Source organism: Thunnus thynnus, chromosome 7 (assembly GCF_963924715.1).
Source record: "Thunnus thynnus chromosome 7, fThuThy2.1, whole genome shotgun sequence".
NCBI classification, from domain to species: Eukaryota; Metazoa; Chordata; class Actinopteri; order Scombriformes; family Scombridae; genus Thunnus; species Thunnus thynnus.
In genome coordinates this window covers 32,792,335-32,819,663 of record NC_089523.1, presented here as the reverse complement: position 1 = coordinate 32,819,663, position 27,329 = coordinate 32,792,335, and the positions used below count along the sequence as shown (strand labels likewise).

Here is a 27,329-nt window from a genome sequence, read left to right as displayed (position 1 = left end):
TATGAATAATAGTTGAATGTGAGCTGCTCTGAACAACAGAGAGCTGATGCTAAAAGTCTCTTTGGTGTGAAAAATCAACACTAAATAAGTAGAACAGAAATTTTTATTGTGATAAACTAATGAGGGCTGCAACTAATGAATATTTTCATTAGCGGTTTGGTCTGTAAAATGTCAAAAAATGTCGTTCACTGTTTCCTAAAGCACAAGATGACGTCTCAAATGTCTAACTAAAGAAACCAGAAAATATTCCTTTATATAATATTATATTCTTTGAGCTTTTCTTTTATTACTAAAAACAATGAATCAATTATCAAAAATAGTTGGGGTTCCTTTTCTCTTGAACAACCAATTAATTGATCATTGCAGCTCTAAACTGAATGATTGTTTCAGCCATTTCTTAAGCAAATATTCAGCAGTTGCAGCTTCTCAAATGTAGATATTTTCTGGTTTTCTTCTATGATAATAAAATGATTATCTTTGGCTTTTGACATTTTGAAACATCACTATGGACTCTGGGAACTTGTGACTGACAGTTTTCACATTTGCTGATATTTCACAACCTGCACAAATAATAATTGATTCATCAAGAAAATAATCTACAGTTGCAGCACTTGGTACTTTATTACCAAAGCAGAAGCTGGACAGGATGCCCGAGACCACACACACACACACACACACACTGCTGACACCGAGAGTGTTTCTTTGAAGTAAAGTACAGACGGCGCCGCCACACGCCGCAGTCCCGTTTTTTAGCAAATGTTCTCTTGTGAAGACTTGTGAAGGAGTTTGAGGATGAGCAGGTGAGATAAGTGTGCGGGCCTCTTTTGAAGGCTCTGACGAGCGGCACAAGACGGACGTCGCACTGACACGCGAAGTGTGTCGTCCGATTGGGAGAGCTGGACGCTCCCCGACAGGATGTCCGGGTGAGATAAGTGTGCCCTTTGAAGGAAGCTGTAAGGAAGTGAACGGCGTGGCGGAGACAAAAGACGGTCTCCATCTTTCCCACATCCACACCTCGTCACACACACACACACATCACAGCCGGCTTCTCGGGCTGTGATGTGTGTGTGACCTTCTAATCCTGCCAGGATTTCGGAGACTGATCTGAGTTCATGTCACTGTACGTTTTGATAAAAACTACCAATTTTAACCTCTCTGGTGTGTTAAGATCATGAGCAGAAACAGCTGAATCATCATTAATCCAGACAATCTGCCCATAAAACTGATTTCCCAAAGACCTGCACGGATTTTTAGTTATCTCGTCAAGCTTGAGTGACACTTCTTGGTCTTCATATTTAACAAAAAGAAATAAAAATGACCATCAAATGAATGGGGGTCTTCTTAAGTTAAGTAAGGAAATTCAAAATAATTTCTCCCGACTCTTCTTCTTTCCCACACCGACAGCTTCAAAGTCACAAAACGACAAAGGCCACTTAGCAGGAAGCCGTCCTGAGACGTTTGGTTCAACAAAAGGATCCTAATGTGCGAGAAGTGTGCCCTTTGAAGTGGCCCGTCTTCCCAGAATGACACCTCCGACAACACATCCTGTCTGAGAGCTGAGAGCCGTCCTCTCCATACAGAGAAACATCATCATTCTGATGATTAAATTACTGCAGAAGCAACCGTTATTAAACTTTATTTGTATAGCATCTTCCATCCAGGTTAATGCAATTCAAAGTGCTTCACAGATCACTCACAAGCCGATAAAAATAGATAAAACAGAATGAAGAGCTATGATAATAATAATAATAAAATAGAGTGAAATAAAAAGGTAAATATGCTCTTTTGTTTTTCTATTGTGCAGTTACGGACTGCTCCTTTAAGTAGTACGGGGGGATATGAGAGGACTGGAAGTCGTTGGGGTGTGGAGGTGGGGTAACTGGTCTCTTTGATGTCGATGTCAGACGTCTCAGCTACCTGCCGAGTGTGCCGTCCAGTCGCTACGCTCTTATGTTAAAAGCACGACAAAGAAGAAAGAGGTGAGATAAGTGTGCTTCTTTTTCCTTTCCCATACTGACACCTCTGACACAGCTACCTCCTCTTCTCCGTCGTCTACGTCACGGCGACCTGTGAAGTGTGCCTTTTTTTTTTTTTACTGCATCCTATACAACAGGAAGAGGAGGATCTCCTACCTGTGAGGTGAACAAAACACCACCGCACATCAAAAAAAAGGAAAGACATGAAAAGAGGCGTGCTGAAGTGTGCCGACATGACGCATGAACGAATTCCTATTCGAATGTGAATGGACGAGTCAATGCGTCTGATAGATACTGTTGGTGACGTGTGCGGGATCACACCTGGGGGAACTGTGTGTGTGTGTGTGTGTGGCAATAAAAACCTACCTGGTTTCCTTGCTCGTCTACTGAATTGGTGCCTAAAAAAAGAAAGAAAGAAAAACATCAGTTTATCACCGTGTGAAGACTGTGAGGCTTTTCAACATGAGTCAAAGATGATATTCAGGGTTTTACACACACACACGATCAAACTTCAACATTTGTTTGTAGACTTATTATCAGTCATGTGGCTCTTTAGCCTGAAGGACGATCAGGGGAAAAGCTGGATAACACTGAAAGCTGACATCAAACGTCTAGTAAACCTCTTCATCTTGTTGACTTATTCTTTGAATAGATAGACTCTTTTAATTAAAAACAGTGGCTAATATTAGTATTTCTATTATTATTTAGACAAAACTCTTGAGTGACTGCTTGAGTTCAGAATATAATATTTAAAAAAAAACGTTTGAGGATTGAAGTTTTTGTAGAAAAACACATTCATATGTGTTAAAGTGAAGTTTTGTTTTGGTATCAGTACAGTACAGTATCAGTACAGATTTGTTGCTTTTGTCTGTTTATATCATTACAAACTGAAAATCTTCAGGTTTTGGTCAAAACCTTGAGCTTTAAAAGGTCATTCAATAATGAAAATAATCATCAGTTGCAGCCCTGGTCACATTTACAAGAGACTTTTGCAACTTTTGCAAAAGAAAAAGACGTTAAAAATGTTTCCAGCCTCTTTATATACAAGCTTCTTTGGTATTCAGAGGCTGCATGACAGATTCAATGAAAGGGAACATTTCTAATCTCAACTTTTCAAGCTTATCACCTGCAAATACTAAAAAAAAATGCACGTCACCCCCCCCCCAAAAAAACTGAACTGTATGTCACAAACCTATCTGCTGGGAAACCAGACACACAAAAGGTGTAACCGCATACATTCCCAGAGCAGTTTATAATCCGGTATCTTCCCCCGAGTATCAGCAAAGACTAATCCGCACGGCAGAGACCGAGATTAAATCCAAAAATTATCAAGAGCATATTCCCATTCAGTAATCCAGATGTGCGACAGAATTATTCCGTGATACTGATGAAAAAAAAACAAAAAACAGGAGAAAGTAAAAGTTAAATTCCAACAGAAATATGTATAAAAATAAAAACGTATATATCCGTCTTCTGCGACACCATCTCCCCAAAAAAACTGTGGCTGCAAAATCAAGGATGAAGACTAACGGTGCCTTCATCATTTGATTAAATCTGGTTGTTCCTCCGTTCCTTCGACTTTATAGGAAACAGCAAATATTCCAAATGCTGCTTTGTTGCAGAATAATAACAAATAAAGCAGCAGGGTCATTTAAAAGCCTGGATGTGGAGAAATAAGAGACTTCATGAACCCAGCAGATGGTTGGTTGGTTTGTCGGTGTCCTGGTGTCCCACTGAGCTGCTGGGAAACGCTGGTGACTTACTGGCTGTTTTAAATTCTGGCTGCTCCGTTCCCGCCGCAGCTGACTGGGGAAAAACTAACTTTACCGATCACATGTATATTTTCTACAAACAGATGAAATATCCCTCTTTATCGTCCTCAGTCTGACTCTTCTCTGAAGACGGGCTGCTCAACTCTGACTGACAGCTGCTAGCTCCGCCCATCTGAGGGTCGTCCCTCTAAGCAGGAAGCAGAGGGCGATAAACCAATCAACACCCAGGGCCAGTTGCACCAGTTAGATGCTGGATGTAAAATGTGCCTTAAGCCTTACATAGAGACATTAAAGGGCCGGCCACACCAAAAACAATAAATATGTAGGTTTAAAAATCATTCTGACTCAAGTGGATGGTGGAGTCCACACCGCAACTGTAACTATGACGACAGCGGGGAATCACTTTCAGAGCAAAACACTTGACAGCCAATCAAAATCCATCCCCTAAACCATACGGCATGACAAAGTCTCCACCCAGCCGGACGTTTCCAGTAAAACCTGCATATATCATCTTAATTCTGGAAACTGACTGATGACTTCATTTATTTATACATCTGACGGTTTATATCTCGATTAATCGATTGATTTGTTTGATCTCTAAAACGTCAGAAAACAATGAAAAATGTCCACCGCAACATCCTAAAACACAGAACAGGAAGTGGCGCCAATAAACAGTCCAAAACCCAAATATATTCAAATTTAAATTCCCACGTTTAAGAGACCTGGAAACATCATGACCATCAAAACAGCTGCCAACTAATCAACTAATCGTTCCGGCTCTACTGGCTAAAAGGTTTAAAATCTCAGACTTCTGAAGCTACAAATACAAAAAAAAAGGAGAATATAATATGATTTATAGCACTAAAATCATCAAAAAATGACATTTGAAAAGCTGCACAGCAACTAGTCTTTACAGAGACTAAACCCCAGTTACTCAGGATTAGAGCTGCAACAGTTGATTGACAGAAAATGAAACTATTTTTATAATTGAATAATTGTTGTTGTTTTTTTAAAGCAAAAATACATATGAAGAGACTTAAGTTTGTGTACATTAGCAGTCACTCTGGAAGAGCGGCATCTGTTCTGAAATCAAATTAAGCCTGTTTCATTCATAATAATCACGCTGTGGCTTCGCTCCGACGTCACAACCTTGAGGCCTCAGCGGTTGAATTACAGCAATGAATGAACAGATAAACTGACAGCAGGTTTCCACCATTATCTCATATAATTATCCTGCAATGACCCATTAGTTTATACAAATTCAAGGTCTCAGAATCAGCATATTTTGGAGTGACACAGCACATTAGTCTCTAGATAAAATCAGCACACCTCACATCAGTATATCTAAAAACCGACTGTCTTTCCGGCAAAATAATCAGTTTGGAGGCTCTTTAACTCATTGCCATTTCAAGACCAGACTGATAACAACTTCCTGCGGATTTTGAAAGACAGTTTACAGTCTGTCAGGTTCTCAAACTTTCTGTGGCCACAGAGTGAAATCGACACACTCACCGAATATGTAGACGATGCTGACCGCCCCGCCGAGTCCCATGAGTCCCGCCAGCCGGAGCACCATCTTCTTAGCGTAGGCGGTGTTCTCCTTCTGCTTCTTGTCGCCCGCCTGTTCCCCATCCTTCTCACCTTCACCTCCCTCAGGAGGTGGCTGGCCCTGCACAACAACAACAACAAAAAATGAAGTTTGAGAATCATCAATATAAATATTGACAGAAAAAAATGAGCTCAGGCTCTGTGTACCCAAAGCCTGATATGCATAAAAATACCAAACGTTTGTTGTATTTTCGATGAGAGAGAAGGAGTAGATGTCATTTCATGAATTTTAACAACAGACAGACAATATGATTCAAGTATTCTGTATACAGCACATCTTAAAACATGTCTGGACATTTCACTCATATGTTTTGAGGATTTTAACGTGGAAAAACTACATCAGACACACATTAACGTATCAGGCAGAGTGTTTGTATATGTCTGGAGGGGATCTTTAAAGCAACAAGTCATTCATACAGTGTTTGCGCTGCAGTTTCTGGGTGGTGGGATGAAGGCGGGGAGGAGGGCTGCTCTGACCTTCAAACCAAACAAACCTTGGCTGCTGGTGACAGCGTTTATCTAACAGCTCCGAGTGATCAACTGACGCTTTTCCAGACACAGTTAGATCATTAGTCAGCTAGTCAGTGTGTGTTTCTGCGAAAAAGCCAATATACATAAAGGAACCACAACATTAACAACATTACATTAACGAACCTAACTGATACTAACTACATGTCGTAACTCTCCAGACTAAGAAAGCACATTAACAGAATATTTTGTGGGAAAGGTTCAGGTATTGTGTGTTTCCGAGGCTGCAGTTTCCAGTAAAAACGTATGCTAACATTAGCCAGCTAACATGTTAGCTACCCTAAGCTCACGTTCATTCATTCAGTGGACTGCGGGGCGCACGCGCCTCGGTTTTGGCAGATATTTTACATTTTTTAAGTTGACACTTTATCGTGACAGCTGACACACAGCAAACCGTCAAAACGGCGTGAAAGTCTCCGTGTGTCAGCTAAATGTTTAAGATGTAAGCTAGTCTGTCTCAGGTTGGAAATGTCACTTGAGTAGCTTCGATTTGTAGTACACGCGCAGTTCAGGTGGGCGGGCTCTTTAGTTCGCAGTATTCGATCTCCCCACCAGCACGGGTAAGTGTTTAAATCGAGCGCATCTCAGCAAGCTAGCTGCCTCACCTGGCTCTGCTGCTGCTGCTTGAGTTTCTCCTGGAGGATGGCCTGAGCGAGGCCGACAGGCGGCTTGTCCGTGGAGAGTGTCCGCACTATGTCCATCGCAGACTGGGAGGAGACACCCGCCGCCCCGCTGCGGAGCCTCCAGAGGCCCCGACTTGCTCGCACACACATGGGGAACACCGACATCTTGAATAGTAGCACTAGCTGCCGGCGAACGTGTGTGACGCGAGTCAAAAGGACGAAGTGCCCGATTGGCTGGAGCCGTTTTGAGTGGCAGCCACGAGACCCCATCACAGCAGCGAGAGGCCACGTGGAGCGGGAGTTGGGCGGGTTGTAGAGCATCCGGCCCAATCAGAAGCAAGAATGAGTCTGACCTTCGATTGCGACTCAAAACTGCCATCATGGTTGATGGCAAAATTCCCAAAGTGTGGTCAATTATGTGACCTGTTTTTGAGAAACGTCATAAACAATTCACAAACGTAATACCTTGTTTTAGAAAATATAAGTGCAAACTGTGCTTGCATATATGGAGAATAAAGTAATGCATTACAAAATATGAGAGCATATTGCCAGTGGTGGAAAGTAACTAAGTACATTTACTCAAGTATTGCATTAAGTACACTTTTGAGGTGCTTGTACTTTACTCAACTTTACTTTACTTGGGAAATATTGTACTTTCTACTCCACTACATTTATTTGACAGCTTTAGTTACTTTTCACATGAAGATTTGACACAATGGATAATATAACAAGCTTTTAAAATACAACACATTGTTAAAGATGAAACCAGTGGTTTCCAACCTTTTTGGCTTTTGACGTCTTACAAAAAGCAGTGTGTAGTCGGGGTCACATTTCACATGTCTATGAGTTGTTAACAGCTCCACCAAATAGTGATTTTTCCCTCTAAACTTCTCACATGCTTTCATTTCAATAAATGTTCAAATGATCCAATATTTCAGCAAAAATCAAAGATTAGAGAAAAAGTCCAAAAACTGAAAACAGATTTGTGTATCAGAACTTTGTTTTTTCTTCTTTCCTCTCCCATTAATCATCTCACCACCCCTCAGATTTATCTGCTGACCCTTTGGAGGGGCCTGACCCCTAGGTTGGGAACCACCGGACTAAACTAGCTAACTGTATATAAAGTAGTGTAAACTAGCTCCACCTCCAGCAGCTACAACAGTAACATGCTGCTCTAACACTGATGTTTCAGTATTAATAATCCATTTTTATAATATATAGTTGATATAATATATCATGCTAGTACTGGTACAACTAGCACTTTTACTTTTAACACTTCTTCCACCACTGGTGTTTCCTACTGTACCAGAACAGCTCACGTCTTGCATGCACAACATATAAGCTAACACAACATTTAACAAACATAAATAATATTTAACACATTGCACTCCACAGAAACAAACCTAAGGTAGGACATACAGCACATAAAGGATTTGATTGTAACACTAGAAATAAAGGAACATCTGTTGTTGCAGCTGAAATATCAGTTTGTCTAGTTAGGTGAGAAAGGTAATTAAATAGCAGACACACAGTATTCTTCTGCAGTCCAACTGCCTTTAATGAAGGTATATGTATGTAGTCTTCTCTGGCTCTGTAACAGGAGAGGAGCACATTGAACAGCTCTCACAAACATTTTACACTTTCAGCTTCCACCCAACACGACCATCAACACAAGCACCTCATGTGCAGTCAAACTTCTCTGTCAGCAGACACCCCGTTTCCTGTGAGATAATCGATATCAATTCCACTTATGGTGTCGTTTCTGTCTTGTACAACTTCCAGTTCTTGCATTTTGTTCCCTTTTTCCAACAATCACTTTTTAGGATTGAGGTCATCTTGTATCATGGACTTCAGAACCTTTTCTATTGTGATTACAACATATAAAAGGTCAATAGATACGGTCAAGAGTGCATCGTGTTCTTTAAAGGCAAAACTGATCAGTTGAATACACTTCTACACTAGATTAATGCTGATTTAACATTTTATTACTGTTAGAAGGAACAGTTCATGTTTGGCTTTTGTTATACACCACTGTCCTCTAGTGGATGCTGTAGTAATTACAGGAATACTACTCTCTGATACCAAACCCAGTCTGTAATACTCAATCATAAGTATTCATGCTTCACACACAGATGGTAGCAGCATAAAGAGCAATTAATTATTTATTTTTTCATCTGTCGGTTTATTTAACAGGGACAGTGCACATTAGTAAATGTTGTAAATGAGTTTGGCAACAGGCTTATTTTATCTACCTGGACAGATGATACAAAGTTACTGGGCTGATTTATAAGCATGCAGAGAAATAAAAAAATGATATAGCAATGTGGTATAATGGCGAAGTGTCCTCAAGCAGTTAGAAGTCAAGCAGACACCAAAACATCAACTACAAGCAGGCTACGATGTGTAACAACCAGCTCGTCATCAAGCTCTGCAAAAGCCTGATAATGACCCGTTCAGGTGGGAAAAAAACACTGTTGTAGAGGACAATGTTGACTGTGGAATGGTTCATTCTAATACAGTGTTTATTGAGGTTATTACCATATTTGTGCTTGTTATATATGTACGTAATGTTACCAGGTTAGATCCCTTTCACAACCACATCTCAACTTCCACTGAAAGTGTGTGCTTAGTGTGTGTGTTGGGCAAGTTATTGTAAATTAGTGATTAGTTGATGTAATTAGTGATGACGGCACAAATTACAAATATAAAACCTCCATAGATCAAAAGTTCATAATAGAAAGAGTCATAATTGACCTTGTTTGCAGTTCAAGGTGTCTTGTCAACAGTTTTTCAGACTTTTACAGTGGTTGGTGGTGGAAAAGTGCCTTTCCATGAATAGGCCAGTAATTGTGCAATAAGAGAGAGTTCCCAAGGGAACTCGGAAGGGGAGGATCAGGGAGGTCACATTTTAATTTTTTGTGTGTGTGATGAGCGAAGGCCGTGTATTGCCATGTGTATTGGGAGAAATGCGGAAGATACCAAGTGCAACTGATACATGTTAGAGAAGTGTGAGACACCATTGTTTTCTGAGATGAGTCATGAGACCATTTCTCCCATAGACCACAACAATGGTCTATGGGAGAAATGGTCCAATAATAATTATATATATATATATATATATTAAGAATTCAAAACTTCAGTGGCGTCCTTTTTTTGTTTCTAACCGGACACGCTGCAATGAGACAGCATGTCTAACCACTTTTAAGACATGATGATCTCCTTAAGTTACTACAACATTTCTTCCTTTCTTACCCTTTTTTAACCAAATGCCCTTTTTTCTAGTTTATATTTACAGGCCTGGAATTAAGTCATTTTTAGGGCAAGGCCACTTTGGCCTTTGATAAATACAAATTTATTGGGGCATAACAGCCAAAATGTAGGGAACCAAGGCCAAAACCAATGGTGCAATGACAATAAATGATAATTACATTGCATGAAGACAAAACAGTATACAATCAACAATTAGTATTCAGTGTATTGAAAAACAGTACTGAGTTTATTAAAACTGTACACTGAATGTTTGACTTCTCCACAAAATGCTGTCTGATTGATTTTTTAAAAATGTGAACAATTCAGTATATTAATTGTTATTGTTATATTTTAATGTCTATAAATGGATAAGGGTGATCAAATTAATCTGAACAAGTTTCAACACAAGTTTCAACAAGTTCGTAGTGTATTTATGGTTTTATTGGGTTTTTTTTATTGAAGCTATTCAGCGAAGTTTCAGGAGCAGGACCACACCTCAATTACGTCACTACCGGCATTCCTATAAATACCACCTAACCCTCTCCGTTCCTTCCGCTCTCGTATTCTGCGCTTCACGTACATGCAGTCTCAGTCCAATTCTCAGAAACAAGCTCAAACTGCCACCAGACATTAGCCGTTATGTCTCAGTTTCAGATGTCGGAATTTCGATTCAAAAAGTCAACTCACCATTGATCACGAACTGCGGATCAACACGTCCGATTCGGATGAAGACTTGTTTGAAACCGGCTCTCCTCTAGCCACGACACAGCAGTCAGACCAAAGCCGAGCGTCCAAGCAGAGCCACTACGCTCAACGGTGCAAATACCGGCCTCGTGGTACCTCCACTCACGCTCCCCTAACGTGACCCTCCGCTTCCCGTCAGACCTCAAGCATCCTCTCCTCCATCAGCGAGGGCTGAAAACCGTGGACACGACAGTCATAGCCGCGGGAGCAGGTGGCTTCAACTTCTCATCAGCTGCCTACAAGTCACTACCCATCACGGTGAAACCATGGTGCGCCCTCCTCTCAATTCAGCTGTCTTTACATCCACAAACGGAGCCCGACATCAGAGACTGAACTGTCGCCCGCCTCCAACTATTCCTGTAAGCGACAATAAAGTCAGACTGTTTCATCTCTACACAGCGTCAACAACAATCACCGAACCTCCCGCACTTCCGGATTCATCACCAGAGCCAATCATAGTTACCAGACTGGCTTGCCTTTTACTAATACAACTGATCTAACATAACTTCAGTAAATTCTATCGCCATGTACACCGGATTGCAAGTTAATAATAACTACTCAAACGTTGTTTCCGTAACGTCCGTCATCACTGACACTGGGTTGCAAGTTACTAATCAAACCACAATGTCACTTAATAACATTCGTAATTACTGGCACCAGTTAGCCAGTTGCTAATTTATGTCACTTCAGTAAGGTCTATCGTTATGTGTATTGGGTGGCTAGTTACCATACAATCAATCTAACGTCACTTCAGTAACGTCTGCTATTACGTGCACCAGGTCGCCAAATACTACAACTACTCTAACATTATATCAGTAACATCCATCATTACATGCACTGGGTTGCAAGTTACCACTACAACTAATCTAATGTCCCTTCAGTATGGTCTGCTGTTACGTGAACGGGTTGCCAAACACTACTATAACTACTATAACATCATATCCGTAACATCTATCATTACATGCACTGGGTTGCAAGTTAATAATAATACAACTAAATCAAACGTCACTTCAGTAACGTCTGCTGTTACGTGCACCGGATTACCAAATACTACAATTACTCTAACATTATATCAGTAACATCCATCATTACATGCACTGGGTTGCAAGTTAATAATAATACAACTAAATCAAACGTCACTTCAGTAACGTCTGCTGTTACGTGCACCGGATTACCAAATACTACAATTACTCTAACATTATATCAGTAACATATATCGTTATGTGCACCGGGTTGCAAGTTACTAATACAACTCATCTAATGCCATTTCAGTAACGTCTGCTGTTACGTGCACTGGTTTACAAGCTACTGTTAAAACTAATCTAACATCACTTCAGTAACACCTATCTTCATGTGCACAGGGTTGCAAGTTACCAATAGTAAATCAAACATCACGTCAGTAACGTCTGTCGTGGCATGCACCAGGTTGCAAATTAATAATACAACTAAATCAATTGTCACTTCAGTAATGTCTGCTGTTACGTGCACCGGTCTGCAAGCTACTGATACAACTAATCTAACGTCACTTCAGTAACGTCTGCTGCATTAACTTCTCTTAACCTGGTGCACGTAACAGCAGAATTTACTTAAGTGGTGTTGTGTGGTGTAATTTTATAAAGACTCATGAGTTGCTAAACGGAAAAGAACCTAATGGCGCAGAATGATTATGACAAGTGTCATAAGTAATAAGTAGTAGTGTGTTGAATTGTTATTATAATGAATATATAACCTCACAGACCAAACATTCTCATTTAATTTCACTCTTCATAGAACTTTTACACCAAGAGTGAGCTAAAAATCCTCTCCGCCTTCCTCTTACTGCCGACTTGCTGTCAGTCAGCATTCACACTATGCTCCAGATATCGCATTTCTCACGTTGCTCGTAATTTAGAAGTCACATTCTCATTTGCATTCTTCGGTTAGCTCATATGCTCCGAATTCACTGCCTCAACTCTTCACTCCAACCCAAGCTGCTACTCCTGCTTTTCAGACTTGCCTTATTTCTCGGATGACACTGTCTCCCTCTCTCTCAACCCAGCCGGTCAAAGCAGATGGCCGCCCACCTAGAGCCTGGTTCTGGTCGAGGTTTCTTCCTGTTAGAGGAGAGTTTTTCGTCGCTAAGTGCTTGCTCGTGGGGAATGTTGGTTGGTGTTGAGAAAGGGCAATGTGTGAAGTGGTGTGTGTGTGGGGTGCAATTGGTGGAGGTGGAGTGGGGGACAGAGGAGGATGGGTGCCCGCTGTCCTCCGCAGGGCAGGATCTCTTACATTGGACTAAATGTATTTCTTTTTTTTTTTTTCATGTTAATCTGTGATTGGCCATGACACGTAAAATGGCGCTCCAAGGGAGACTGTCCTCCCTTACCAATCAACAACCAGAATGCAATATTAACATCGAGTTGGTCCAATGATAGTTTCCAGATTTCATCTTCAATTCTCTCCACTGTAAGGCAGAGTAGCAGCAGTAGATAGCTCCTCGCGTTAGCTAACGCAACAGCTGGCTTGTAACAGCCTGAAGGACTCTTTATACATCCATGGAAGGACTGTTAAGGACTGTTGTTAAGCTAACGGTGCAGCGCAGCAGCAGTAGGACGCTGTTGGGGAGGCTGGAGAGAGAAGCAACCGGAGAAACAACCAGTAGAGTTAGCTCGTTGTCATTGCCGTTAATGATATCAGACTGGTTAAGCAGCAGCCACAAAGTTCAAATGGACGTTATGACATGAATACTTCATCTCCATGAAAGAAAGAAGAAGACATTAGATAACGTGAGCCAGATACAGCTTCTCTCTCTCTGTCTCTTTGGTTGCTAATTTCATCTCTGATGGTTAAATGTCTCTGTGTGGCTTTTTTTGTGTTTTTTTTATCTCCTTAACAAGAATGCAGCAGAGATCATATAATATGTTGTGGGTAACGTTAGTTTGCTTGTTGAAGTTACAGCGAGCTGTCTGGACTCACTCATTCATTCGTTTTTAATTGAGTGGTTGTTCAGTCACCTGTGAATGAGTGCAGGAGGTCTGGCTGCTTGTTTCTGACAGTTTCTTTAGTTTGTTTTTAAGCTGAGTCATATATCGAGTAATAAGCTTAAAGTAACTGGAATAACAAGTGTTAACTAGTGGAGTAATGGATTGTAGTTGATCTGTGATTCATACGGATCATCCCCCACAGTTCGGCAGGCATATGAACTGCGGATTAATTGCCAAATTTAATGTGTCATTTAACACAAAGTAAACAAACTGCTGTAAGTACAAGTCATGGACAGACAGCATGTCGCTAACATTAACAGGGATTTTGAAGAGTAACGATCAAACCAGCATCTAACGTGTCCGATGTGACATCTGAGTTGTTTACCTGCTGTTTAATGTGCTGCAGCTGAGCAGCTAATTAGCATCTAGCTGCTAACTGACGTTAGCGATGAATGTTTGTTATCATCAAGTTTTGATGATGTGGACAGAGGCTGTTTCATTCACTGTCTAAAAGAGGAAGGTTTCATGCCTCATATTGCAATAACTGAGCATTGGATATTTTATATATTTTATTTTATTTAAACATTGGACATCTTAAATGTTGTTTTCATTTAAGACCATGGGCAAAAGTTCCTTGCTGTTTCAGTGTGTTACAGAATAAATGGAAAACAAAGTTTTATTTGTCTCCCCCCTTTTTTTCCGCTGATCCTAATAATGATCTGATCCGTGCCTCAAATCCGTGATAAGATCCGTAACCGTGAGTTTTGTGTTCACGTTAACACCCCTAGTGTTACCATGTCAGCTTTATAGACTTTTTTTTTTTTGTATATCGTACATATAGATAAGAGTGTGTAAGTCATGTATTTGATACTTGAATTAATACTTTCTGATGTGAACCTACACTTTTTGATCTGTAATGTTTTTAGTGTTCAATCTTTCTTGTATTAAGCACTGATCTGTTCCTGTATCACATTATAAGCTTTGTGCTACTTTATATATTTCTGAAAATATATAGGAAACACGTGTAAATCATGTGATATGTTGTCTGTTTTTGATGAGAACATAAATTTGTCACAATAGAACAATACTATAAATTTGAATTTCACTTTGTTGGTAAAATGACACATTTGAACCACTCCATGGCTAAAATGAGCACTTCTTTGTTTAGACACAGTATGTATATGTTAAATGTCTTTAAAGAAGCAGCCTTATCCCCACTCCACACCAGGCCTGGAATTAAATCATTTTTAAGGCAAGGCCACTTTGGCCTTTGATAAATAGATTTTGTCAACTCCGTCAAAAAACTATTAAATATACATGAAGACATTATTATTGACATTCAGTATATCACTGAATAGCTGATAAAAAGCCTCAAAGCCTGTGGCCTTAACAAACTGTATTAACTCAACTTTCAGAACATTTTATTTGACTTGTTTACAGCAATTGACATGCCTTCAATTTCACAATATTCAAAATGATTACATAGATTGATACGCTCCGCTGTAACATTTATGGGGCTGGAACAGTGGCAGTTAAATTTGGCATTGAAAATAAAATTTGACATTGAAAACAAAACCTGGACTGAAAAGGGAACACTTTTATTAGACAGGATTGTATTGACACTGAAAAATCTTCCACTAAAAAATTAATTTTAAGAATTCTGATATATAATTCCTTTTGGAAGATAAATGTTTGTTTCAGATGAGATCTAATAATTGTAGCTGCCACATTAGTTTGTCTGAATGTAAAGTGAAGCTTCATGTTTTAACTGATTTAATTTATTTTAAGTCTTTTCACCATAATTACTCCAGTAGGCATCCTTAAGTACATGAGTATTGTTGAGTACATCCTCACATACACACACGCACACACACATACACACACACGCACACACGTACACACACACACACAAACACACGCACACACACATACAGACACACACACTCTGTGACATCACAGAATGGGATAGAATGTTATTCCTTTGATGCATCATGGAATGGTGTGATGATGTCATCCCCTTTGATACTTTGATGTGTGTATGAGATCAAAGGATCAAAGACTGATATTGCCTTTCAGTTTTCTTGAAGATAGATATACGGGTTCAGACTTTATTCATCCTGCGGGAAATTTAGGCACCCAGTAGCTTATACAACGCATACAAAACACCAATACACACAAGAATTAGCACCTAATCTATTCTAATCTATTGATAAATCAGAGTGTTTTGAACTGATCAGTGCAATGGAGAAAACAATGAAGAAAACAATGGAGAAACCAATGAGGAAATCAATGAAGAAGCCAATGGAGAAACCAATGATAGAAGGAAAGAAAGAGGAACTTGTTCCAGTCGAAATCCTTGAATGGCAAGTGGACAGACAACTATCACTCCATGAAAAGGACAGAAAATTCTGGCTGAATGAAGTGGATGCCAAAAGCAAAAGAACAGACGTTCTTGAGGCTAAAGTCTCAGCTCTAGAAAAGGAATTGGCGACTTCCAACAAAGACAGGGACAAGTTTGAAGAACAGTTAAAGATCACCCAAAAGCACGTTAAAGTCCTTTTAAAAAACGCTACTGTCACTGATGAAAAAAACAAGCATGAAGAGAAAAGGCTGAATAAATCTCTGGCAGGACTTCAGCAGCAGTTGACTGTTACGCGGGAACGTTATGAGAAGACTATTAAAGACCTGACAGAGCAGCATGAAAAGAGGGAAGCCAGCATGCAAGCAAAGTTCCAGAAGAGACAGGCACTTTATGAAGATGAAACAAATAGGAAGATGCAAGAAGATATGGAAAAATATCAGTCCGAGGTGGAAAATTTGAAGGACGCGAACAATAAGTGTGAGCGGGAAATTAAACAATTAAATCAGTTATTAGATGTCATAGACAAAAAGCATGAAGAGGCTTTTCAGGAACAAGAGGACAGACAACAGAAGGAGAGGGAGACAGTCAAAGCTAAACATTTCAAAGACTGCATAGCATTGAAATCGAAGATAATGTCGCTGCTTGAGAAAATCAAAGAACTAGAGAATAGGGAAGATCTGACTCGTAAATTGAATGCAGCGCATGAGACTATTCAAAATTCAAAATACATCATTAAAAAGAAAAATGAGGAGATAGAACGTTTAATTTCGGAAAAGAAAGAAGCACAAGAGAACTTTTCTAGCGAAAGGGACAACAATGCTGTCCTACATGCAACATTAAACGACCTGCAGGAGAAACACGACTCTCTGAAGACCATGCTCACGAACGAGCAGACGATGCTGAAAGACACAAGAGAAGACCTCAATAGGGCCAGACAAAAAAATCGCATCTTAAATGATCAAAACCAGCTCCTCCGTTACAAAGTGGCGGCCCATGAACCACAGCTTGAAAAGACTAAATTTACGACGAAAGATCTGCAGACGTATCAGCTACGATTCAAGGAGGATTTACAGGCGTGCTTACCTTTTCTCGATAAGCCCAAGAAATTAAGAAACAGAGTCCTTCTCCTCAAAAGATGCTACTTAGACGGCGATGATAGACTGCCAATGGATGAAAACACTCGATTGGCCTATCAACATCAGATTGACTGTTTAAAGAAAAAGCTTGCTAGCACTCTAGAGGTCAACAAGGCTCTTTCCAACGAAGTAAGAAATCGTGAAATGCGGATACAGAGCAATGCTAAAACTGCACACGAGGAAAGGGCTGCTTTAATTGGACATATAAATAAAATGGTTGAGAAGCACAAACCACAGAAAGCAAAATCAACCAGTAACCTAGGCTGTGTCCCAGTTAAATTGCCACCTATTAAAAAGCCTCATCCTCCTACAGAACAGCAGCAGCACTTTTTAAGCTCAGAGCTCAGACGGCTCAGCAGTTAGCACAGCGGCCTCATATCCCGCCTTCCACATGCCCACATTCAACCATTAATGGTCAATGCAAAAGCATTCATGAATATAAAAAATGCAGATAATTGGGCTCCCAGTAGAAACCTGCTGAACAACTGAAGCTTAAGTTATCAGAGAAACAAGCTGAGCAAACGTTAGCAGCAGCTGGGCTAGCAGTGCCAGCCAAACATTGTCAGAGAAACATTGATTTTTAATGTAAAACTGCTTTATTCAGTGTTTTTACTGGTTTTAATCACCGGGTCCGTTTGTTTGGAGAGGAGGAGGCTGGTAATTCAGCTCCCGGTAAAAACATCCTGAATGATTAACACTGGAGTAATCTCTGTACTACTGCCTCCAGCAGCACACAGAGGGAACCACACTGTGGCCTAGCAGTGCCAGCCAAACGTGAAACTGCTTTATTCAGTATTTTTACTGTTTTAATCCCCGTTTACATTTTTTTTTTGGAAAGAAGGAGACCTCTGCAGATAATTGGGCTCCCAGTAGAAACCTGCTGAACAACTGAAGCTTAAGTTATCAGAGAAACAAGCTGAGCAAACGTTAGCAGCAGCTGGGCTAGCAGCCCCTACCGGACGTCCTGTGCCAGCTGAACAGCTTCAGAGAAACACTGATTTTTAATGTAAAACTGCTTTATTCAGTGTTTTTACTGGTTTTAATCACCGGGTCCGTTTGTTTGGAAAGGAGGAGTAATAACTTCCAAGTGTGATGTTAGCATGCGGTGACTTTCATATATCGTGTTCCTGAGAGACGTACTTTCTGAAGCAATAAATGGATGTTTGAAAGTAATAACCATTTATATAAATAAATATATATATAAATTCAAACAACCCAACCCATTTACACAGTTAGGGTAAACGTCACTATTAAGCCCACCAAATCCACTTTTCAGACATTTTTCATATATAATGCCCCAATTTAAGTGAGAACATTTTTGTTAAAATGAAAGTCTAATCTCTCATTTGAAGTGTCAACAATTCATTTATTCCAATTTCTAATGTTTTTAATGTTTAATTTGTCAAAATATGGCAAAAGTCCGGTATGGGCTTAATGGGTACCTAACGTACCCTTTAAGCCCATGGGTGTTCCAAATAGGCCCACTTCATGATTTGTTGATAAATAAATATATATATTAAAAAATCTTAAGAATACAAACTTGTTCTATTCAAATCTGTAAACTCTTAGCTCTCAATAGCTATTTTCATTATGTCTCCACTTCATTCCTATGGCCTGTAAATGGCATTTGAAATGGGCGTGACCAGCCATTTTGCTATGTTGTCAACACAGAAAAAGCTAAACTTACAACATGTCCTCTTTGGAATGTAGCCAAAAAACTATTCATGAACAAAATTAAAACTATAGTGGAAATTATTCTCAAATACTTCATCTTTCAATATGTGTTGTCATTTTGTCTGTATCTCTATCCTATGGTGTGCTGTTGGCTTTTGAAATTGGCCAAAATTTCTGGTTCAGCCAGCTGGTTGAAAGTACAAAGATGTTTTTATGAAGATTTCTGAAGACCAACTGACTGGAAAAACAGCTTGCAGATTCAACACTAATGTTCTAGGGATGGTAAATGAGTCAATTTCAGGATTTACAATTAAACAATAAATTTAACTGATTTTCGAATGTTAATCACATTTAGGCTAATAGTTTGAAAACCTTGTAAGAACACATTTTAAAACCATTCAGTTCATTGTGGAGTAACATTATAACATACAGTTCATTGTGAGGAGACATCGGTCATAACATCTTAACGCTCATTATCTCATCTTAAACTAAAACTTATCTGAAAAGTAAAGATTAGAAAAATATTGCTTATGTTAGCATAGAATATAGGGCTGTCCAGAATGAATTGACCTATTTAATATCAGTGATATTTAAATATAATTATCAAATTTATTGAGCTGATTCATGAGGTGAGGTTAAAATTAGGGGGGGGGAATGGTTCAAAAGTCAAAAGGGACAAAATCCCCATTGAAACACAGTCAAGTGGGCTTAATAGGAGCAGGCGGGCTTAAAGGGAAAATCAGTGACTTTATGGTTAAAAGACAGAATATTTTTATTCTATGCACATGACATTAAAAAAAACTATATGAAATAAATCTATACATGGTGTGCTAACATAACATGAAGAGTATTAATTGATCATGCTGAGAAATAATTAGTTATACTCATTTATATCCACCCCAAACAGTGTGATTTTTTTTGGTAGCGTACCCTTTAAGCCCACCAGATAAAAATGTTAATTAAAAAATAAATAAAGATAAACATACACATTTATTATCTATTTAACAGTATAATAATATGAACTGCATACAAAAATGTAAACTATACATACTTATCATGCTTTATGTCATTGCAATGAACCATACTATGCAGCTACTCTATTGATGCAGCATGTGGTCTGTTTGCTTGCACGCTAAAACTCATATTTTGATTTCAAAAGAAACAATATTTCTGATTCAAGTAATATTCTAACATATGTCTTATTCAAATCACTAATCTCTTAAATTTTGATAACAATTGAGTATTTACCAAAAATAGGAGTAGAAATATGCAAAAAATGTTATTTTCTGAGGGTACCAAAATCACCAAAGTTTTCTTGCAACTTCTTTTGGGATCAGCAGGCACATGTCACACATATGCTTCGATAACTCAATATTGACAAATCTGATTGACTTACAATAAAAAGTGTCATTTATGTAACAAGCAGCTTCATGGGAAGAAACATCAAACAGAAAAAAATTATGTGTTTTTTTTAAATTCGACTCAGAAGTTGCAAGTGGGCTTATATGGTACGAGGGCTTAATAGGGACGTTTACCCTATATGAAGTAAAAAGTTTTACTTATTAGCCTCTGTATGTTTATTTGTTCCAGTATGAAGGCTGGTGGTGTATCGTCATTCAGTATGACAATCATACAAGCTAATTACATATTTATAAAATTAAAGCAAACAATTTATATGTTTAGAGTATTGACAACATTTTTAAAAAATGAGGTTAAACTAATGTGAACATATTTCACTGCATTTAGTTTGTCACATACCTGTTTTAGGGTCACCGCTGTTAGACTCAGCTCACCATCTTCTCTTAGATCTTGAGGATCCTGTTAAAACATTAATACAATAAATTAACAGCTAACTGGCAACACACCTTCACTGTTTGAATCAAAGCCATCTAAAGCACTTAAAAACATAAACTTATTGCTTTCTTACAATTACATTCATACAATCAGCAGATGCTTTTATCCAAAATGCCTGACACATCTGGAGGTGCAGCAGGCTTTATACTTACCAACTACCACTTCTATAGCGCAGGTCTGATTTTCAGTCGCCTCTGATCCATCAGACACCTTGGACGTCCGTTCAAGGTATTCTAAGGTGAGCTGTAAAAGAAAAATACAAGAAGCTGCACGCTCACTACAGTCATTTTCTAATTACCTGGAAGGATATTTGCATTTTAACTGGCTAGTAACAATAACAGGGTGAACAGGTGTCTGACACCAAACTCTTGGAAATTGCAAGTACCTCAGATGAAACCTCTGATGCTGATGATGATGATGGTAGTGATGATAGTGATGATAGTGTTACTACTGATGATATAAATGATGATAGTGATGAGGTCTCCTCCTCCTGGTTTGGACCTCCTGCAGGCTAAACAACATAGACAAACAATACTTATCATCATTTCTCCAGAACATGAGGTTCCTGAAGAACATATGGTGTTGTTATGTATGGTATATGTGGTACAGCAAACTTGTCAGGCCATGCAACCCAATTCAGCATCTTAGAATGCATTGCATACATGTGATTGTTTAAGAAAAGAAAGACACGTATATTGTGTCACACATAAAAGCACAGATGGCTTTACTTTATTGCTACTTAACATTGGATATAGTTTGTCAACATTTAAAACTGTATCGATCATTCTGGCTCTCCTCTCCCCCTCAGCTCTCTCTAATCCTTGTCTGTTAACTGTGAACTGGTCTGCTAGCATCAAGCAGAGCATGAGAAGGTGCACAAAGGAGGCAACTATCACAGTGAGCTAATTAAATATTCAAAGTAGATCAGAGTCAGAAAACTCTTCTCCCTTGTTAAAATCAGCACTGTCACAACATTTTCCCCATTTCATGTGAAGATCAAAATGTGGCAGTGTTGAAGAAACAGTTTGTGGTCTGTGCACCTGCAAACAATCAACATGCTATCACACAATATATTGACTTATCTAAGCCATCACTACTAACGTGCTAGTAAAAATGAATTAAAGATCATTTTTATGTGCTACTGCAATTGCTGCACTGATAATTGCCCAAACAACTTAAGTTGATGATTTAACTTTAATTTAGTTTTTAATGTAAATTTTTATTTTGTTTCATAGAAAAATTAAACAGTTATAATATTGAACTGAATTTGCTGTATTACTCACAGAATCAGTCAATCTGATGTTGATTCTGTTTCTGTGTGTTATTCATGTAAGAACAAGAGCAAAGAGCATCATAATTATCACCATAATTGAGAACAAGTGCAGAAAGAAACACACGTTTCCACACATTTAAGAACGTGAAAGAACCGCAGTCTTCTCAGTTAGTTTTTCTTGCACTTTCACGCTGAATCTCAGTGATACGGGTTTTAACATAGTACTTTACCGCCATCCAGCCTCGTTTTTTAAGTGCTTTTGGTGAAGCTGTAATGCAGGCAACACAATCCAACATTCCTGGTACTGTACCAGCTCCTATGAAGGCCATTAGTGTCTTTTCCACAGCCTGTACCTCCTCAGGTGACCAGCTCCTCCTTTTTGAGGTTTCTAAGGAAGAAGACAGAAAATGAAAAACAATCAGGGGGGTAGACAGGTGATCTATGAACAGACTGTGCAGCTCTTAAGGTTGGGAGAATCTTGGAGTTGTTTGAATTTGATATTCTTACTTCATTGGAGAGAGCCTTGTTGACCTCTAGAGTGCTAGCAAGCTTTTTCTTTAAACAGTCAATCTGATGTTGATAGGCCAATCGAGTGTTTTCATCCATTGGCAGTCTATCATCGCCGTCTAGGTAGCATCTTTTGAGAAGAATGACTCTGTTTCTTAATTTCTTGGGCTTATCAAGAAAAGGTAAGCACGCCTGTAAATCCTCCTTGAATCGTAGCTGATACGTCTGCAGATCTTTCGTCGTAAATCTAGTCTTTTCAAGCTGTGGTTCATGGGCCGCCACTTTGTAACGGAGGAGCTGGTTTTGATCATTTCAGATGCGATTTTTTTGTCTGGCCCCATTGAGGTCTTCTTTTGTGTCTTTCAGCATCGTCTGCTCGTTAATTATGATATATTGGCATTTTCAATTAAAAATACCATAACCATCACATAAATTCAATCATCTCTTCGTCCTCCGAGGCTCTGTGATGGCCCTGAAGCTCTCCTCTCCTCCTCCTCCTCCTCCTCCTCCTCAGCCGTGATCCTCACTGCCACTTCCTGTTTGGTGATGTCACTCTGATTGGCCACAGGATTGTCATAGAAACCTCCCTCACAGATGGAAGAGGAAGAGGAGGAGGAGGTGATGGCGGGATCTGTGCCCTCAGTGGGTGTTGGCACGGCGTTGAAGATGATGAAGCCAATGAGGATGACTACCAGTGAGACCAGGTAGAGTGATGATATAATTATTATTCTTTAGTCCTTCATGCAAAGTATTTGATGTGCTTTGTTTGGTTAAATGCATTGAAAAACAATATACAGCCGGTGGATGAAAGGACTGTTTGCTGCCTTCTTAGGGGGTAAAATTATGACACACTATAGAAGAAAAGCACAAGAGTTTGAAAATATGTGTGATTCATTTATGGACTTCCATCGAAACAACAGCTACTGATACAACAACATCATAACAACAACAACAGCTACTGATGTCGTTCCAGGAAGAGCCGTGTCCCACTAAAAATACAAGTTTGTTCTCTGTATTTCTATATAAAAGCAAAACTCAATAAATAAATGTGTTTAAAAAATATTCAACCTAATGGCCTTTTGTGTTAGAGCTCACATTTTAGTGCTGTGTCCAACGGCAACAACATCTTCATCATCTCTTCGTCCTCCGAGGCTCTGTGATGGCCCTGAAGCTCTCCTCTTCTTCTCCTCCTCCTCCTCCTCCTCCTCCTCAGCCGTGATCCTCACTGCCACTTCCTGTTTGGTGATGTCACTCTGATTGGCCACAGGATTGTCATAGAAACCTCCCTCACAGATGGAAGAGGAGGAGGAGGAGGAGGTGATGGCGGGATCTGTGCCCTCAGTGGGTGTTGGCACGGCGTTGAAGGTGATGAAGCCAATGAGGATGACTACCAGTGAGACCAGGTAGAGTCCAGAGAACTGAAGCAGAACAGAGTGAACGGGTGAAATCTACGTTCAATTAATTATATGAACAAAGTAAAAGTACATAAGTATTACTTACCTAAGTACTCTGACTGATATATTATTATATATGACATCATTAGATTATTAATAGTGAAGCATCAGTGTTAGAGCAGCATGTTACTGTTGTAGCTGCTGGAGGTGGAGCTAGTTTACACTACTTTATATACAGTTAGCTAGTTTAGTCCAGTGGTTCCCAACCTAGGGGTCGGGCCCCTCCAAAGGGTCAGCAGATAAATCTGAGGGGTGGTGAGATGATTAATGGGAGAGGAAAGAAGAAAAAACAAAGTTCTGATACACAAATCTGTTTTCAGTTTTTGGACTTTTTCTCTAATCTTTGATTTTTGCTGAAATATTGGATCATTTGAACATTTATTGAAATGAAAGCATGTGAGACGTTTAGAGGGAAAAATCACTATTTGGTGGAGCTGTTAACAACTCATAGACATGTGAAATGTGACCCCGACTACACACTGCTTTTTGTAAGACGTCAAAAGCCAAAAAGGTTGGAAACCACTGGTTTCATCTTTAACAATGTGTTGTATTTTAAAAGCTTGTTATATTATCCATTGTGTCAAATCTTCATCTGAAAAGTAACTAAAGCTGTCAAATAAATGTAGTGGAGTAGAAAGTACAATATTTCCCTCTGAAATGTAGAAAGTAGCATCACATGGAAATACTCAAGTAAAGTACAAGTACCTAAAAACTGTATTTAAGTACAGTACTTGAGTAAATGTACTTAGTTACTTTCTACAACTTGTGAAGTTTCATGTTCCATGAGAAAATTGAACATTTTGCTTTGAAAGCTGTGTTAATAGTGTTATTAATGCATAGTGCTTAAAAATACATATTCAGACTGTGTGGCTATACAATGTCTGCCTGTCACTATCTTATATATATTGTTATTATTTATTTACTTATTTATTGTTTGCTTTTAAGTCTCAAGCCAAAACAAGTGTTGACGGAGGGAAGTCTCATAGTTGAAGTCAAATACTCAACAGATTCAACCCTCAAGTCTCTATCTTTATGTCTTTATTTTGTTTTTGTGTTTGTTTACTAAAACTGTGTGTAAAATGATCTTCCTCATTAGACTCACTAACTTAATTTGTGGTGTATGCTGTACTGTAATCATCAGAATGAATGAAAAACATTGTTGTTCTGAAGCTGGTTGATCACAGTCAGTACAAAAAGTGACATATTCAGATTGAGCGTATGATGAAATATCCTGTTTGCAGTGAAAGTCGTTCAAAGGCCCCAAGACTCATAAATTTATAGACGTTGTGTGAAAACACATGACATTGAGATTAGACTTTAACCAACATTATTGTTCATTAACACTTGGGTGTCACTATAACATTCAACAGGGTCACTGTGACCCAGACACACACATGTGTGTGTGTGTGTGTGTGTGTCCTGGTGGGGTCCACAACCTGACATATCACTCACACCGTGGGGACCGATTTTTCCCGTGGGGACTGAATCCCGGTCCCCACAGGCACGAGCATTGCAATCAATAGAAAAGAGGTTCCTGATGTGCCTGGTGACGTTTTTTTGAAAAAAAAATTGGTCCCCTGGGGATTGAATTTCACTTCTTTGTGTATGCCCTAGAGGTCACACTCGGTACTGCAGTGTGTGAAGTTGCACTGGTGGGGACCTTTTCCTGACATGTGTGTAACTGTGTGAAAGTGTGTGTATCATATAATCTTCATATTTCATAGAAAGTATGACCGTCTGTGCAGTTTAATGTGATTAGATTTTTATGTTATCACATTACTTTTTCTAAAATCAACAAGGGAACACATTTAATCTTTAAATTTCCTTTCAAAGTGATTTTATTCTTTGGAAGAAACTAATAATGACATTTTTTTGGCCTGAAGTAAACAAAAACTATAAATTAATAAATACAAGAATTAACAATTATTTGTTATTTGTTTTATTCAAACAGTTAAGATGTGTTGTCTGTTAGATGTCAATTTATTTTATTAATATATTCATCATTCATGATTTTAACAGGATCCTCAAGACTGAAGAGGAGACAGAAAACTGCTGAGTCTGACAGCGACGACCCTAAAACAGGTATTTCACACACTAAATGCACTCTGGGCATTTGTTAGTTACCTGTCTTTACAGCGCAGTTTAATTTGTCACACACGCTTAAAATAAGCTACTCAGTCTCAACTTTAATTGAACAAAGGTGTGTTTATTTTCCTGTTAGACACTGAACAGCTGACCTTGTAAACAGGATTTCCACAGCTGAATATATCAAATTCAAACAACTCCAAGATTCTCCCAACCTTAAGAGCTGCACAGTCTGTTCATAGATCACTGGTCTACCCCCCTGATTGTTTTTCATTTTCTGTCTTCTTCCTTAGAAACCTCAAAAAGGAGGAGCTGGTCACCTGAGGAGGTACAGGCTGTGGAAAAGACACTAATGGCCTTCATAGGAGCTGGTACAGTACCAGGAATGTTGGATTGTGTTGCCTGCATTACAGCTTCACCAAAAGCACTTAAAAAACGAAGCTGGATGGCGGTAAAGTACTATGTTAAAACCCGTATCACTGAGATTCAGCGTGAAAGTGCAAGAAAAACTAACTGAGAAGACTGCGGTTCTTTCACGTTCTTAAATGTGTGGATACATGTGTTTCTTTCTGCACTTGTTCTCAATTATGGTGATAATTATGATGCTCTTTGCTCTTGTTCTTACATGAATAACACACAGAAACAGAGTCATTCTTCTCAAAAGATGCTACCTAGACGGCGATGATAGACTGCCAATGGATGAAAACACTCGATTGGCCTATCAACATCAGATTGACTGTTTAAAGAAAAAGCTTGCTAGCACTCTAGAGGTCAACAAGGCTCTCTCCAACGAAGTAAGAAATCGTGAAATGCGGGTACAGAGCAATGCTAAAACTGCACACGAGGAAAGGGCCGCTTTAATTGGACATATAAATAAAATGGTTGAGAAGCACAAACCACAGAAAGCAAAATCAACCAGTAACCCAGGCCGTGTCCCAGTTCATTTCCCACCTATTAAAAAGCCTCATCCTCCTACAGAACAGCAGCAGCACTTTTTAAGCTCAGAGCTCAGACGGCTCAGCAGTTAGCACAGTGGCCTCTTAGAAGGTCTCAGGTACAGACTTGGGGTCTCATTTATAAAGCTGCATGCACATGTTCATAAATCACAGTAGTAGTTAATGTTGTTGTGTTTTCTGCTTTTGAGGTTGTGTTTTGTTATTTGTTGTTGTGTTTTCCTATTTGTCGTTGTGATGTACACTTCAGGGCCACCGTAAAGAAGCAATAGGAATTAAATCCAATGCTGACATGTCTGCAGCTGGAACCTCTCAGCAGAGCTGGAGACTTAAAGCCTCTGGAAATGTAGCCCGAAATAGCAAAAAATGCATATATGATATCAAAGTTGAGTGTCTCATTAAGTATCCACAGAAATCTGAATGAAAATAAATATTCATGACTATTTGGCTCAAAAACAGCTCATTTGGCTGCTCAAATCATTTCTGAGGACTTAATCCATTTTAACCACATTCCCCTAAAGGAGGAGACCTCTGCGGATAATTGGGCTCCCAGTAGAAACCTGCTGAACAA

General features: G+C 39.2%; 1 protein-coding gene and 1 long non-coding RNA gene across 3 annotated transcripts in view; both read right to left on the bottom strand.

Annotated features, from left to right (window-relative positions):
* Positions 1-10,464, bottom strand: part of timm50 (translocase of inner mitochondrial membrane 50 homolog (S. cerevisiae)) — a 51,711-nt gene extending 41,247 nt beyond the window's left edge. The window contains exons 1-3 of one of the 2 annotated variants that reach the window (XM_067595558.1): positions 10,444-10,464; positions 5,261-5,417; positions 2,343-2,374 (exon numbers count right to left, since the gene is read on the bottom strand). In XM_067595558.1, coding sequence (XP_067451659.1) covers positions 2,343-2,374; positions 5,261-5,417; positions 10,444-10,446 — 192 coding nt within the window. In that variant the 5' untranslated portion in view covers positions 10,447-10,464. Of the gene's footprint in view, positions 1-2,342; positions 2,375-5,260; positions 5,418-6,489; positions 6,977-10,443 lie in introns of those variants that run through there. The other variant, XM_067595557.1, reaches the window with a different exon arrangement.
* Positions 10,465-19,770: 9,306 nt separating this feature from the next.
* On the bottom strand, positions 19,771-21,793 carry LOC137186803 (uncharacterized). The gene is made up of 4 exons (XR_010929115.1): positions 21,770-21,793; positions 20,872-20,997; positions 20,639-20,729; positions 19,771-20,450 (listed from the first exon to the last, which is right to left on the bottom strand). It is a non-coding gene; the product is annotated as an uncharacterized lncRNA (long non-coding RNA).
* Between the last annotated feature and the right edge of the window lie 5,536 nt (positions 21,794-27,329).